General features: G+C 35.7%; 2 protein-coding genes across 2 annotated transcripts; one reads left to right on the top strand and one right to left on the bottom strand.

Moving 5' to 3' along the window:
* Window positions 1-487: 487 nt before the first annotated feature.
* Window positions 488-1393, top strand: LOC109179185 (non-specific lipid-transfer protein 1-like). The gene is made up of 2 exons (XM_019328746.1): window positions 488-888; window positions 1166-1393. The coding sequence occupies exons 1-2, from the start codon at window positions 542-544 to the stop codon at window positions 1173-1175; spliced, it is 357 nt and encodes a 118-aa protein (XP_019184291.1). The 5' UTR covers window positions 488-541; the 3' UTR covers window positions 1176-1393.
* A 9504-nt stretch (window positions 1394-10897) lies between these two features.
* LOC109179191 (peroxidase P7-like) lies at window positions 10898-12120 on the bottom strand. The gene is made up of 3 exons (XM_019328751.1): window positions 11891-12120; window positions 11564-11761; window positions 10898-11446 (listed from the first exon to the last, which is right to left on the bottom strand). The coding sequence occupies exons 1-3, from the start codon at window positions 12095-12097 to the stop codon at window positions 10898-10900; spliced, it is 954 nt and encodes a 317-aa protein (XP_019184296.1). The 5' UTR covers window positions 12098-12120.
* Between the last annotated feature and the right edge of the window lie 4526 nt (window positions 12121-16646).

Below are 16646 nucleotides of genomic sequence, written 5' to 3'. Positions count from 1 at the left end.
AAAAGTCATGACTGGAGGCGGCAGTGTAGTAGTTTTGAATTCCAATGGAAGCATGTATGGAGAAAACGCCCAAAAGATGGTAGAAGATTTGGATTAGGATCTCTTATGCGCACATGAAAGACTCAAAAAAGAAAAAAAAAAAAAAAAAAAAAACTATAGCAGGTTGTCCTTATCTATCTATTTTTCTCGGCTCTTTGAAACCACGTAATAAAATTCCATTACGTGTCAATCAGTTATCAAACACGTAGCTAATATATTGGCACAATAAAATCAAAGAACACAAATAAGTTAGCCGTCTGGCTAGTAAATCTAGATCCATGGAAGATGATATACATAGCAGCGAATAATTAAAACGGCGACAGCAAGTAGTTTAACAATAATTCAACAACCATGTGCCACCGCCATTAACTCCCTCACATTTTCACACCTCTTACCCTTCTTCACAATCACCTATAAATAAAGCATCATCTTTATCATCTCAAATCTCAATCCATATCTCTAAACACTCACTGGTTAAGTACTAGCTTGTTTACTACCGGTTATGGCGAAAATTCAAAGTGTTGCACTTCTGGCTTGCATGGTAGTACTCTTGTACGTGCATGCAGATGGCGCTATTATGTGCTCCGATGTGCAAAGCGATCTGATGCCATGCCTTACCTATATCATGGGTGGGGCTAGCGGCGTTACCCCCAGCTGCTGCGACGGCGTTAGAAATCTGAAAAACGCTGCCGCCACCGCTGACGACCGTCGGGCCGCATGCCAGTGCTTGAAATCGGCAGCTGGATCCATCCCTGCCGGTGCCGACGTCGGCACCGCCGCCAAGAACCTTCTACGACAGTGTAATGTCAAGCTTCCTTACACGATCAGCGTTTCCACTAACTGCGATACGTACGTACTACTCTCTCTGTGTCTCTTATTCGGGGTTATCTTTTGTTTTTTTTTTTATACACTTTCTATACTTTCTCAATTTTTTTGAGCTCAAACAATCAAGATATTTGGAATGGTAACAGAAGTGTCATTACTACCAACTAAGTTGGGGTTTGAAAAATGTTATTGTCGTTACTCTTTGTTAATGGCCACTTTATGAAAAATACTGTATTGTTTAGTAAATTAATTTTAATAATGTTCATTTTTTATAAATGTTTTACATGATTATATTTTGCAGGATCAATTGAGAGTTGAAATGGTTACCAAAATCATGAGCAGTTGAGAGGTTCCTCCGTACAAACACCGTGCTAGGATATATATGTGTGTGCTAATCCATGTTTTGCAATAACTGGAAGGGAACTTTCCCGGACAGTGTTTATATTTCATCTCACGATGACACTTATGTTGTACGGAGGTGTTAAATTATATATCCTAATGAAGTTTATCGCGTGTTCATTTGTGTTTACTTGATTATAAGGAGGATTTGCAACTTCATCCAAAAAAGAAAAAATGTAACTCCAAAAAGATGTAACGCCCATACTTACCCCTCTCTCTCTCTCCCTCCCTTCCTCTCTCTCCCTTCTTCCCTCCCTCTCTCCCTCCCTCTCTCTCTCTCTCCTATAAATAAATAAATAAATATAAATATATTAAGTTTACTATTTCAAAATATAATTTGATATATATATATATATATATATATATATATATATATATATATATATATATATATATATATATATATATATACACACACACACATACACACACACCCCACAAAGTATTTAAGCTATAAATCGAAGGCCCTTTTCATTTCATAAGCCCTATAGTATATATACTTTTGTACTTCATTTATAAAGTTCGGCCCAAATTTGGCATTCCATCTGTAGCCAATTAACAGAGCCCTGGACTAAAATTAAAAGAACAACTTAAACCTAGTTTCAGACATCATTGTCAGATTTCCTTGTTTAGAATCTTCTTGTTGTCTCAACTCGGTCCTCTCTCTCTGTACGAATCTGGATAGTCCACTGTAAACTCCTTCCTCTCATCTTTAATCTATTGATTTTTTTATTAGATTTTGTTTAGTTCTCTCATACAATGATCCATATTCAACATTCATGGCTTAGGTAATCTGCTTAAACCTCAGTTTTGCATTGAAACTATCCACACGGGTTTCGGCTTGAAGCTTCGGATAGGTTTGGGCAATTCGGTTCGGGACCCGAACCGAACCGAAATAAATTGAACCGAATTAGAAATATATCAAAAAATCGAATAGCTCGGGATTCTTATAAATTGAACGGTTCGGTTAAAAACTGAACCAAACCAAATGGTTTGGTAAAAATCGAACCGAACGGTTTGATAAAAATCAAACCGAACCGAATACTGTTTAATTTTTTAATAAAAATAAAAAAATTTAATAATAATAATAATAATAATAACAATAATAATAATAATAATAATAATAATAATAATAAATCCAAGTCTCTTGATGCCTACTCCGTCGTTCAATTCCTATTCTCACTAGTATTTCTCTTAAATTTTTTATTTGATTTCTTTATGGCTTGTTCTCTACTTTGCACTTTTGTTGTTTGTCGCAATTGTTCCTTACCTCACAATTATAGCTAACTTTAGTTATTCTTACAATATTCAGTATTTTCTTTAGCTTCATGATTCTATGAATTTATTGTGCGCTAATATCATTCTAATTTTGATTTCCAGTGCACTGAAATTATTTTCTAGTACCGGAATATATTTCTAGTGCACTAGCAAATACTCCGTAGCAATGACGGATTGTGTCCAAAAATTAATTATACAATATTTGACACTTGTTCTTCAAATATTAACTATACAGATAGATGATTATTCATCTTGTCAATAAAATATTCCAAGTGAGCCAACTGAAGAGTCGATTGTGCAAAAAAAGTCAGCTGATGTTTGGTAATTAATACTTAGTAGTGTGTTTGAATTTTGGATTACTATTTTTTTATATAATGTTTACACTTTGTATTCGGATTATGTGATTATGTGAATATGTATTGTTTGGTAGTACGTTCGAAAAATTAAGATATGTTGAAGTTTGGGGATCTTAAACCGAACCAAATATATATATATATATATATATATATATATATATATATATATATATATATATCCTAGGCCTAACTATAATAAGCCAAATCCTTTTTGGTGTAAAAATCCCGCCCAAATGTATTTGCCTTTCTTTTTTTGTTTTTAAATTTGTTCTTTAAAATATATTTTTCATTGTATTACAGCTGTTTCCCATTTGAGAGGTACAACAGTCAACAAATAGATTGGTTTCTGACTAACGTATTGCAGATGCAAGCAAACTAAAAATAATCTTCTAACTTTCGTATGAAAGAAGCAACCAATCTAAAAATAATGATTACACAATTTTGAATCTAATTTTTTGTGGAAAACTACCTATAAATAGTTCATATTCCATACATGGTGAAATCCACTTTTGCATTGTAGCTACTCAATCTCATGAAGTTGTTCAAGAAATAAAGATGACGTTTTCTTTTCCATCATTTTAAACCCTGCTCCATCTCATGAATAGTTGAAATAATTATATAGGCTTTACCGTATGTACTTCCTCCATTTTTAATATTATGGAGTGAGATTTGTATAAATGTTTATTTGTGTTTCTTTTGTTTTGGGAAAACGAGGGACTGGTAGAGACAAAGCTTGCTATGGACACATGCATTGCAAACTATTAGAAATCCTTTTTAGGGGTACAGCATACCAAGCAACCTGTATGTTTCTCAATGGCAACTGTTAGAAACTCTTTTTTAGGAGTTTAATTTGAACAGTATAAAGTAACCTATTTCTCAATGCCATCAAGACCTGAAATCATCAAAATCAAAGTATGATCATAATAGTAGAAAAATTGAAACCCAGGTGAATTTCTAAGTTCACTTTTAGAAGATATTGACTATTGATAAAATAAATATATATGTTATTATGTTTAGTAGAACTGTAACTTTTTGTAAAACTTAAAAGAAAAATTCAACTTTAGGAAACTCTCTGTAATATATACATCTTGGATTAAGCAGATTCAAAGCATAATTAAGCAACAAAAAGTTGATCAAAGTAACACTTGCTCAATGACAGTCTTATTCTGCAAAACAGAGTTTCCAATTATTTGTTGGGACATGTGGCCATCCAAGGAAGGTATGCCCGAGTGATATATCCACTTAGAATCAAACACAAAATTTTGGACGCAATGATAATCATCTAAACCAGCTAGCCTCACTTCATTATATATAATTCTAATAAATTAAGATTAATGGAACGGTAAAGAGAAATGATATAGCATGGTGATTATAAAAGAAGCTTTGGGGCTTAGAATTACCTTTGTAAATACAAATTTACTTTCAGCATGAAATCTTCTAATCACAGAACAAATATATACTCCTGGGACCTTTCTACGACAAATTAAAATTGTTGCAATCACAACCAAATTTTTTGTAAACAAAATTTTGACTATTTTAATTTTTGGGGGAAAAAAAAACCTAATAAAATAGTAAAGTATCTGTTCCATTTAAATAACCAGATGCAGTGACCGGAGAAGTCGAGAAACTCGAAACCTCGAAGTAGATCTCCCCAGATCTACGTTGTAGGCCGGAGCTAAATGCTTGTATACTGCAAAATAATTTAGGTATATTGTTAATTCGTGTATAGCGCAATTCAAATATATCTATTATATACCTAAAATGCACAATGTCTTTTGTTTTGTGTTTTGTTCTTAAAGGACTTGAATTTTTGAATTTTTGTGATTTCAGGTTTAATTGATCAGGATACTAACACTTGGGATCCACATATCCTTTCTGATATTTTCATCCATGAGGATGTTGTTCGTATATCTAAAATTCCAATCAGCCCGAATTATAAAGATTTATGGTATTGGCACAAGGATCCTAAGGGCTGTTATTCTAAAAACTGGCTATAGGCACATTATTGGAGAATATGATAGTGGCCTTGGAAATTTTGATAAGTGAGTTTCCTTCTAGAAGATTAATGTCCCCGTAAATGGAAGATCTTTTTTTGTGGAGGGCTTAATGTGATACAGGGGTGTGCATAACCGACCAACCCGACGGGTTGGCCCGACCCATTGGCCCATTTCATTGCATCCGATCCAATCCGCCATCCGAATAGCCATAACCGACCCGCTGCCATTAATATAGGCGGTTTTATTCATTCGGGTAGGGTGTATTAATTGTCTACCCGAACCGTCCGATCATCCGATAAAAATGCTAGGGCTAGAAATGCTAAGTATAATACGGCGTCGTGTAGATTGTGTATATAATCCACGCTTCTGCCTTAGGGTTTCTCACTTTCTCATTAGATCTGAAACTGCGCAGTCTTCCTCTTCACCCTTCACTCTCTCACTCTCTAGATCATTCGCAGTCTGCCTTAGGGTTTCTCAGATCTCACTTCTCAGTTATGAGTTCTCCCGTTTTCTCTCAATCTCTGAGACTCCGATAGTCCGATAAATGGTCTGGTGGAACCGTGGAAGTGTGGAACTGTGGAAGCCCTTTATCTGATTCTCTATTGAGTTCTCTCTGGTGGTCCTGGTGGAAGCCCTTTCTCAGTTTCTCTAATTATCTTCATCTCTTCACTCTTGACTCTTGAGTTGTGGTGGAAGCCCTTTATCTGAAGCCCTCGTTGAGTTGTTGACTGACTCATTGAGTCATTGGTGGACGCCTGGACGGACTGGAGTCACAGGACGGTGGTTTCAAACCGGTGGTGACTTGAAGGCCCTTGTTCTCCAGGGAAATTGTGTGAGAAAAGCAGTAAATCACTAACCTTAGTTATTTTAATTTTTATTTACTCATTATAATGTGAATATGTGATATATTATGAGATTATGATTTCTGAGTCAATGAGTTGTGATTTACTGAAAATTGAATTTATTTACTTGTATAGTTGTATAATTTTATTCTTAATACTTGTATACAAATATACAATGTGACTATGTGAGTATGTTAAATTCTGAAAATTATTTTGGTGGAAGCACTAAATGATGATCTTTGTTGTCTTTCTTGTTCATGGATTGAGGCCCCTTAAATACTTAAAGGTTAAATGTTTTGGTGGAAGCTGAATGCCTGAATACATGATATTGATATGTGTCTAACTTTCTATGTTGCTATGTGTTGTCCATATGATGAGCATTCTGAATCACCTTTGTTGTCCATACGAATGCCTGATGGAATTGTGTTGCACTGCAAATTGCTTAGTGCTACACTGTTAAATACTTAAATGTTAATATGTGAGTTGTGACTTGTGACTGTCTGAGATTCTGTAAAATGTTTCCCATCTCTTACTATGTGTACTGATAATGCTCCATTTTTAGATGGATAATATCAGTATGCCTAGTTCTGGCTGTGAACAACCTACAGATCCTACAGCTCAAGGAGCAATAGTGGTAGAAGCTCAAACTGTTGACAAAAAAACTCAACAGAATGTGCTGCATACTGCTGGTGTTCCTGAGAAGAAAAGGAAACAGGTTGAACTCAGATCACCAGTTTGGGATCATTTTCAACAGATTAAAGATTGTAATGATGTCACTGTACAAGGAAAGTGTATATATTGTGCAAAGGTATATCATTGTGAATCAAAAAAACATGGTACTTCATCCTTAAGGACTCACATGCTTAACTGTATGAAAAATCCTCACTCTAAAGACACTAGGCAGTCCCTTCTAACATTTCAAGCTGTTGTTAGCATTGATGCATCTGGACCACCTGTGGGAGAGTTAGGGACATGGGTATTTAATCAGGAAATCATTAGGAGAGCCTTGGTAGAAATGATTATAATTGATGAACTTCCCTTTATATTTGTTGAGGGGCAAGGGTTTAAGAGGTTCATTGCAGTGGCTTGTCCTATGTTTAAAATTCCATCTAGGTGGACAATCAGTAGGGACATTCATGGCATATATGAAGAAGAGAAACTTAAGTTAAAGTGCTTGTTTAGGGGACACACTCAAAGAGTCAGTGTTACAACTGACTCTTGGACATCTATACAAAGAATTAACTACATGGTAGTCACTGCACATTATATAGATGAAGAGTGGAAGCTTCACAAGAAAATTATCTCTTTTGTCCCTGTTACTTCACACAAGGGTGAGTACATTGCAAAAGCACTTGAAACTTGTTTGCTAGAGTGGGGGCTTAGGAATGTATTTACTGTGACAGTAGATAATGCTTCATCAAATGATACTGCTATTGGTTTTTTTAAAAGGAAAGTGTTGTCTTGGGGATCATCTAATGTGAAGTGTAAGTATCTTCATATGAGATGCATTGCCCATATTTTGAACTTGGTTGTGCAAGATGGGCTGAAAGAATGTGATAGTGCTGTGAAGAAGGTTAGGGAGGTTGTTAGGTATGTCAGAAATTCACCTGCTAGGTTGAAGAAATTTAGGGATTTGTCAGACTTAATTGGGATTGAGCAAAAATCGTCTTTGTGTCTTGATGTGCCAACAAGGTGGAATTCCACCTATATGATGTTACAGTCTGCTCTATTATACCAGAAAGTGTTTGAGGCTTATGAAGAGAGTGATAATTCTTTTAAATCTGATTTGAGTTCTTCTATTCCTGACTTTCTGGAATGGGAGTCTGTGAAAAGCTTGGTCAAATTGTTGAAATGCTCCTATGAGATGACTATCAGGATTTCAGGCTCTTTATATGTGACATCTAACACCTTTTTCTCTGAAATATCTGATCTGTATTGTATCTTGAATGGAATGGTGGAAGCAGATGGTGCTGTCAAACGAATGGGGATTAACATGAAAGAAAAATTTGAAAAATATTGGGGTGATATAGACAAAATGAATTGTATGATTTTCTTTGCAAACATTTTAGACCCCAGGGACAAGTTAGAATATATGCCAACTCAATTAAATCACATGTATGGTGTCATAAAAGGAAAGGATTTCCTTGAGAAATTGTTGGCTGCTTTGAATGAATTGTTTGATGATTATGCTGTTAGTTATAGTCCTGCTGTTGTCCCAACTTCTGGTTCTGGTTCTGTAACTTCTGTTAGTCCTTCTGTTGAGGTTGTTCAGTCTGCATCTGTCCTAGTTGGAAGGCCACAACATCTGTTGAAGTCTCAAATTAAGAAACAAAGAATGGAAAGTGGTGGGAGGAAAAAAACTGAGTTGGAATATTATTTGAGTGAGGCAGTAGTTGAAGAGGAAAATTCATTTGATATACTGAGGTGGTGGAAGGTTAACTCTGGTAGATTTCCTATCCTTTCTAAGCTTGCTAGGGATGTCTTAGCTATACCAATCTCAACTGTTGCCTCAGAGTCTGCCTTCAGTACATCTGGGAGGGTTTTAGATTCTTTTAGGAGTTCTTTAACTCCTAAAATTGTGGAAGCCTTGGTTTGTACCCAAGATTGGCTTAGGCTGCCAAATACCCCTATATCAGTTGAGGAAAATCTAGAAGACTTAGAAAGATTTGAGAAAGGTAAATGATTCTCTATATTCTATACTTTATTAATTCATTGTTTCAATATAAGTTTTTTCAATTAACTGAATTCTCACATTCTTCTAATTATTTGATTTATTGCAGGTTTAACTATTGATGGTGGAAGTAAATCTGGTGGGAAGACTGTTGGTTCTACACTTCCAACAATTCTTGTAATTGTCTTCTCTACTCTCTATATATTTTATATGATATTAGTTATTCTTAATATCTTATATTAAGCTGAGTAACTGACTGTGATAGTCTGATGTTGAGGCAATGAGGCTTGGTAACTTCAAACTTGTAAGTTGCTGCCCTTGATGAGTTTTTGGCCCCTAACCGCAAGACTGCGCTGAAATCTTGTTAAGTGGTGAACTGGTAACTGTTAATGTTTTATTTACACTTTAGACTGTAGAGGCTTGGTAGCTTACAACTTACTTGCTTGTAAGTTAGTAAAGTTGCTGCCTTTTGCAGTTTAACCAGTTTTGCATTACTGTTATCTTTGAGTTTTGGTATATTTAATTTCTCTAATTATATTATGGCAATGATGAAGCTTCCACCTATGATCTGAAATAAGGATTAAGTTGGTATGTTGCTCAATGATCATGGTGACATTTGTAGCAATTTGCCCTTAATCTAGACATTGATATGGAAAAAAAGCTTACTGAGCCAAATTTATAATCTCAATATCTCATTCTCATATTATCATTTCTTATGTAATTATTATTGTTGTTTATTACTTAACTAATTTGCACTAAGTTTAAACAGGAAGAAGATTAGAACTCAGGTTTTAAAGTAGGATCAAGATGGCTTTTTGATGACATTGATCAGGAATTCAGGAATCAGGAGTTCAGGATGGCTATTTGATGATATTTTGATATCTGATCAGGAATTCAGGATGGCTTTTTGATGAATAGATGTGGATCTATAATTTTGAAAGCTTAAATGTGTAAATCATTAAATTTGTTTTGTTGCCTAGCAATGTCGTTTTGGCCTTTTGATTAATTTGCCACTAGTTTTACTGTTTTAGAATTTAGTGCTTTACTAATTACTAGTTCAAGATTTAGTTTTTTATTATGTTTACTTCAAATTTTCATACTTTTTTGGAACTTTTTTTTGATGTTGCTAAACCCGATCATAACTCGGTTATCCGACAAAATCGTCCGAAACCGAATTAACAAAAACCGATAGGATTTAATAATTTTTTTATCCAAGATCGGTTTTAGTTTCTCCAATCCGAAAACCGTGCGGATTAAGTAAACTCCCATCCGAACCGAACCGAACCGTCCGTTGCACAGTCCTAATGTGATATCCTCCAACCACTACGGATTTAATTATAAAGAAGCCGGGTTGAAGTGGATCCAGCATGCCCTATATGTGGTCTACATCACGAGAACACTATGCATGCATTTCTTTTGTGTGATTACTCTAAGCTTGTATGGCATGAGTCCTCCTTACCACTTCCTAATTTTGGTGGTCTTGATCTCTCTTTGTGGTTTACTTCTGTTATGGACACTATGTATGAGGAACACATTGCCATGATTGTAGCGGTTCTTAATTTCCTATGGAGGGCAAGGAATGTAGCCGTGTGGGTGGGGTGCTTACCATTGTCGAGGAGGACGTTGACGTCGGCGACCTCAGTGCTACTGGCTTGGATGCAGGTTCACCACCGTCATGCGCCCTCGGCATCAGGTCCTGCCGTTTCACCTGGGACTGTCTAGCCGGCCTGCTGTTTCGACGCTGGGTATCATCTGGCCTCTGGGGAGGCGTCGATCGATGCAGTATTACTCGCACCAGGTGGCGGCTTCTTGGTGGCTTGAGGCGGGCACTTTCTGGACTGCCTCTGGCCCCTTATGGCGGAATCCATGGTCTGTAAGGAGGTTCTCTCGTGGCTCAAGGACCGGGGTTCTTTATCTGTCAATCTTCTCACTGATTGCTCAGAGCTTCGTAGTAGTTTCTGGGCAAGTCAAAACTCCATCTACTCCTATGTTGGTTTGGCTATTGATCAATGTAGGATTATTATGTCTTTATTTACTCATTGCTCTACTGGTTTGGTGCCTAGATCAGCTAATTTACATGTTCATACTCTAGCTTCAGCTGCCTTTACTCAGGATAGCTCGATGTACTAGGACTCTGTGGCTCCTGACTCTATTGTTTCTTTGGTTCAGTAATCTATGCTTACACAATTGCTTTTGAAAACAATAATTTCTTTTCCACTGCACCCGAGCCCTATATAACTTTAGATTTTGAAGTCAATAGATTAAGACTAGGACGAATATAAGAACTTTATTCCCATAGTACAAGAAGACAATATAATTTTTCCACGAAAATAATGCATACATTTTACATCTATAAACTCTTTTGATCAATATTTCAACAAAATAATGAGAAAAAATAAATAACAAAACAATATGGTTTAAAAAAAAAACAATATAATTAGTAATATTAAAGCACATACACAAAATAATGAGTTGCAGCGCTACAATTCCTTAATTTACCCTTCTACAATTCAGTCGAATTTGACCTTTATCCCCTGTCAATGGCTTAATATCTCCCATTTTAATCATAGAATTGGCAAAATCTTGTGAAAATACACCAAGATTTTTGCTATAAGACTTGACGAGATCATCCGTTTGACCACCACTAAAAAGTGCTTGATCCGACTCTAATAGACCTTTCTTTCCCACCAAGTTGTTGAAGTATTTGGTGTCGAAAAGTGCTGGGGTTGGATCAAGAGAAGCCAAGTTGGAATCACCCCCAGTCCGAGGGCAATTCGCCTGACGTTGCCTTGCAAACTCGGGATCAATGTCTTCGTCATCGTAGATGCGCTCTTGAAATGTACGACACCGGGCAAATCCCAAGGTGTGGCCACCGGAGAGTGCAACCAGGTCTTTAACATCCAAGTCTTGCTTTTTGAAATTGTCTATCAATTCAGGTAAGTCCATGGAGGGAGATGGAAGATTATCGTTTGCTGCATCTTTGCTAGCCGTAGTAGAGTCCCTCCTTCCTAGTTTTACCTCCCACATTGGTCCTCCTAACTGCATGTAAAAGTATCCATTCAATTAAGAATGTATATGCATGCGCTATAATTATTTTATTTGGTAATTAATAATATAATGCATGCACGTTGAGAGATAGATTTGATGAATGTTTACCGCAACTACAGAGTCCCGGGCAGCCAGGGCCAAAATGTCAGCACAAGAAACAACTGGACCACCACATATTTTGTCAACTTCTAACTTAATTTTGTCAATAACCTCAAAGCCTCGAGCAGAATTGTTAGTGTTAGCATTTGCGTTCTTTTCACTGTCAATAGTTGATGTAGAGTCTAGGAGAATCGAAGCATCACAACCCTGTACCACAATGATAGTTGAGTGAGGCCTATTAGAATGTCGATATGAATTATGATGGTGGCCTAAAACAAAATAGTTTTTATAATCTAATAATAATGGATAGATAAACATAATGAAACAAAACATTACATTGACAAAGCAATCGTGAAAATGTAGGCGTAACAAAGAGCCACCCATTCTTCGTTCTTGCATAATAGCATCTTCAACGACGCGTCTGATCGTGGGCAAAGCTTGGGGGCAGGCATACTCATAGAAGGAAGGAGAGAGATGTGAGAACGTTACGGTTCCAAGAGATATAAAGACCAGAACATGAATATAAAACCCAAGAGACGCCATTTCTTTATTGAATAATGTGTTTGAATTTGTGATCGATGGTTGTGTGGCGAGCATAAGAAAAGCTGGAGTTATATATAGGCCGGTCTGAAAATAAGACTGAGACAACAAAAACATAAGTACGTACTAAGTCGTGAAATGAACACCAGTACCAGGTCACGTCGTGGAAACAGCAGCGCAAGAATTATTCTTTCCATGAGTAAAAAGAACTTTCCTCGTTAATTAGAAAACGAAAGTTCACAATGATTAATGAAAGTTGTGTTTATTAAGCTTCAGTGACCAGTTCAAGGCTGTATTGCTACTGGTCTATTTTATTCGCAATCTAACTTTTTTTTCTTTTTTGGTATAATTAAATTGACGACGTAGATATCTGTGTTATCACAAATTATTATGTGGACTGGGTCCAAATGTTCTTACGTTAACACATAAAGTCCAAAACCCGAATCGATGCGACAAGCGACTTAGCTATAGCACCGAGTCAAATCAATGCATAATACATTAACTCGTGCCTAGCTATAACACCAAGGCCGAAGTAATTTACATGAATCGTGTAGTTACCACCAAATTGTCACAAATTAAAGCTTATACTTAAACTTAATCAACGCGTAATTATATTGCCTAATTACTCAACAATTATGTGTTGTCAGTTCCAAGTAATTAAGCTTCATTCGTAAGCTTAATCACCAACAACCACTTCGCAAAGTGGTAACAGCTAAGAATTAGCACCACACGAAAGGTTTAATCTAAGTAAATTAGCACTAAAACCAATCATAATATTGCACCTTTATTGCTATTACCGAAGCACCGGACGCTCAAGTTTTCAACACCTAACGGTGCTGCCACCAAATGGCCATTAGTGCCTAAATAAGCACTTTAACTAGTACTTAATAGCACATTTGCAGTGCTCTAATTTGCACTTCAAAGTGCCAAATTAAATTGTACTTTCCGTTAGTGCTACAAAAGCACAATTTAGCAAAACACAATTTGTCTCAAATTAAATTTCATACTAGTATAATTTGGAATTTTTGATCAAGTTAATTATAACACAATTAACAAAAACAAATCAACTAAATTTTCAAACTAGTTGAACCAAGCTTATATAATCATACTCAGAATATTGTTTAAAATATTCAACACATGAGTTGTGACGCTCACGATTATATAGCTATTACAATTTTTGACAAATTGATTCTTGAAATCATTATCGTTCTACATGAATCAGAACTGAAGTTCTTTACGGGATTTCAATATGTAGCACTGTTGTTACATTTTGTTCCGGCCTTTAAGCCATTTTAGCATTTTCCAAATAATGCTACTTGATGCACTAGGTATCCATATTGAATCTTTTATATAATAAAATATCACACATAAATATTTCAAAATATACAAAGTTCAAACACATAAATGGAACGATTCATTTTTATTCAACAATTAATAAAAATGTATCACAAGGATACTGCGACATTTATTCAAAACAAATAAATAGGAAAACTACATTGGAAACAAATTTCCTTATTCCTATCTCGTAGTAATCCTTCAACCCGTGTACCTTGTTCCATTTTCCAATTGTCCACTCCTCGAATGGTGGTCCATAGCGCATTTCGGGGGTACTTGTTAAAGAAACCTTAGTTGTGACCTCACTCATCCAACCATCCACATTCTTTAACCCAAGCGAAGTTGTCCTCAACCTTTTCACCAAGTACTTGTTTCGGAATAATGAACCAAATCGATTTAATATCGTAATATAATATTTATATATACACACGAAAGTATATAAAATATTGTTCGATATACATATATATCTACCAAAAAGATATATAAATATATATCAACAAAAAAAAATGGAACTTGTAATCCTCATATTATAATTCCAATCCAACGACTATATCAAATTTAGAGAGAGGATTTTTGCTTAGAGCATAATCCAACACGAAAGAAGATGAGGAAGAAAGAAGGTAAGCACGAGTTAGGCGAAGTATCCTTTTTCCTTAAAACCTAATTTGCCACCTCCCAAAAGTGCTAAGAGTGTTGTGGCCTAGGCTTCCCAGGATAAAACGTACTACGATTCGACGTTTGAGCACCCAAACGAACGAATCCGGCGAACTAGAGCACGGGCACAACACAGCTTCATGAATGGAGTAGGAGCAGAGTTTTTCAGAAAAAGAAACAGTTTCTGTGTGTGTGTTCTTGTTGTGCTTCACTTGTTGAAAAAACCTGCTACCCCCCACTACCTTCTTATATAGGGATGTAGGACTTTAATAGCATTAAACAAGGCCATTAAACTTAGCCTTGTCACAACTAAAACAGCAAGGCCATTATGTTGGACTTAAATTCGAATTTAAAAATTGGAATTAGTAGAAATTAAATTTCATAACTGTTGAATTTAAATCTCACACTACTGGTCTGTTGGCCTACTGCCATGTTTCGGCCCCAAGGCTGAACCCATGCTGTTTAGTTTCAGCCGAAAGATGTTGTCTCAGTTTGGCCAAGCGTTGGCTGAACTCAGCAACTCTCGTGTTGATGTTGTCTCAGTTCGGCCAAGCGTTAGCCGAACTAAGCAAGGCCCAAACATGCTGTCTTAGTTCGGGCAAATTTAAATCTCACACTACTGGTCTGTTGGCCTACGACCATGGTTCGACCCAAACACCGAACCCATGCTGTTTAGTTTTGGCCTAAAGATGAAAGACGGCCTAAAGATGAAGAAAGTAGAAAAAGACACTACTACCCCCACTTTACCGAAAAAGATCAATCCATGCCATATTAGAAAATCAAATAAAAAAACAAACGAACAAGATTAGTCCTCACGTCCTCACTTAAAGATGGGTCCTCATTTGAACTGATACACACACGCACACACACACACACACACACACACACACACATCACAATACTCAACTAAAATTAGTAATTATTGATATATTCAAAATCAAATGTTCTTTAAAAAAAATATTTGGCAAAACAATGTGCACTTCGAAGGCACAACATTGTGCTCTACAAGAAAGAAAAAAAATGCACCGGAAGACAAAAAAAAAGTTAACTTATTTACCCAAAGCAATGTGCACTGGAAGACACATTACTGTACGTGCTCTAGAAGGTAGAATAACATTGATCTCTGGAAGGCATAACAATGTGTTTTGAAAGAATGAAAAAATGTTTTTACACAAAACTACCATAATGTCATCGTATTTTTTTTAAAAAAAATTGCTTCATTCTAACCTTGATTTGGACTGAATCAATGGATTAGATTAAACTCAATATTCATCTAAGGCTTCTTTCGCACATAATCTGTTATATATATATATATATATATATATATATATATATATATATATATATATATGCAGTATGGTTCCAATGAGAACACTTGCTTAGGTGAGAACATGCGTGAGAACAAATCGTGTGCATCCATCTAATATTTGTTAATGGTCTGGAAGGCACATTAGTGTGCTCTGAATAGTACAACTATGACTTCTACAAAAAATTTAGTTAATTGGATTTATGTTGATAATCAGAACTTCAATAAGCAAATGCTTTAATCTGTTGGAAAAATAGCATTTTAAGTGTCTATTTTGTGGTACAATTATTAGTGGGGTCCACTTTCGATTTGGGTCTTGTCAAAGTGGATTCGGGTTCTTTGTAGTGAGACGAAGAGATTGATATATTGTACACTCAAAACGGATAATGGGTGAATGATATATTGATTCTCAAAGTAGACCCATTGATCGAGTTGGAAAAATGAAGGGAAAAAGATGAGATTTTGTCCCACATTGATTTGGGAAGTAGATTTGCACCACTATTTATACAAGGGTCTTTTATAAGCTTATTGAATTGTATAGCATAGATGTTCTCTCTCGTGTGAGTATATATATATATATATATATATATATATATATATATATATATATATATATATATATTATATTATTTTGGTATATCGACTTGGTTCATTATTTTCCAACATGCTTGTGTAATAGAAGAGGGGCATAAATTAAAGTTAACCGCAGCTTTTAGTTTCCTCTTGTCACAAGAAATGATGATTGCAGATTAGGAACATGAGATTTTTAGTTTACAAAACAAGAAAAATTCCATTCCTTTTTTATTTGAAAGGTTTAGTTAATGATAATATTGGATTTCTTTACTCAACAAAGTTGTGAAATAGATTACGCAAGTATGTTGGTTGGGATAGTACCATTCAATTTCTTGATGCGCTGCTGCCTCTTGGATGGCTTAAATTCGTGCCAATGTCACTACCCTTAGTTGAAAAGGAAATGTAGATAGATACAAGTAAAAGGAGAAGTAGAAATTGGATGGCGGAAAAAGTTACGTTGTATCTATCCTGATAGACAAGAAAGACAATCTGATTTTCAGAGATGAGAATCTGAGCCCGGGAACAAGTACAACACCGCTAATGCTAATGGCAGAGATATTATAAGAGAATAAGTACAACACCTCACTGCTCAATCTGACGAATTTCACTCAGCTTTCTGCAACAATGTTGTGTGCTTCAGTAGCGATATGTACAAGAAAATGGGCAATAGTTAGCATAAGAGAT

The sequence above is a fragment of the Ipomoea nil genome, unplaced genomic scaffold (assembly GCF_001879475.1).
Source record: "Ipomoea nil cultivar Tokyo-kokei standard unplaced genomic scaffold, Asagao_1.1 scaffold0878, whole genome shotgun sequence".
Classification (NCBI taxonomy): domain Eukaryota; kingdom Viridiplantae; phylum Streptophyta; class Magnoliopsida; order Solanales; family Convolvulaceae; genus Ipomoea; species Ipomoea nil.
Note: the sequence above shows the minus strand (reverse complement) of the source record. Positions and strands in the feature narration are given on the sequence as shown.

Excerpts from the sequence above, each read along its gene's own strand:
- LOC109179191 (XM_019328751.1), bottom strand. The coding sequence starts at position 12,097 with ATGGCGTCTCTTGGGTTTTATATTCATGTTCTGGTCTTTATATCTCTT. Across the intron at positions 11,762-11,890 it reads TTCACGATTGCTTTGTCAAT|GGTTGTGATGCTTCGATTCT; the intron begins GTAATGTTTTGT and ends ATTGTGGTACAG. Across the intron at positions 11,447-11,563 it reads CCCGGGACTCTGTAGTTGCG|TTAGGAGGACCAATGTGGGA; the intron begins GTAAACATTCAT and ends TTTTACATGCAG.
- LOC109179185 (XM_019328746.1), top strand. The coding sequence starts at position 542 with ATGGCGAAAATTCAAAGTGTTGCACTTCTGGCTTGCATGGTAGTACTC.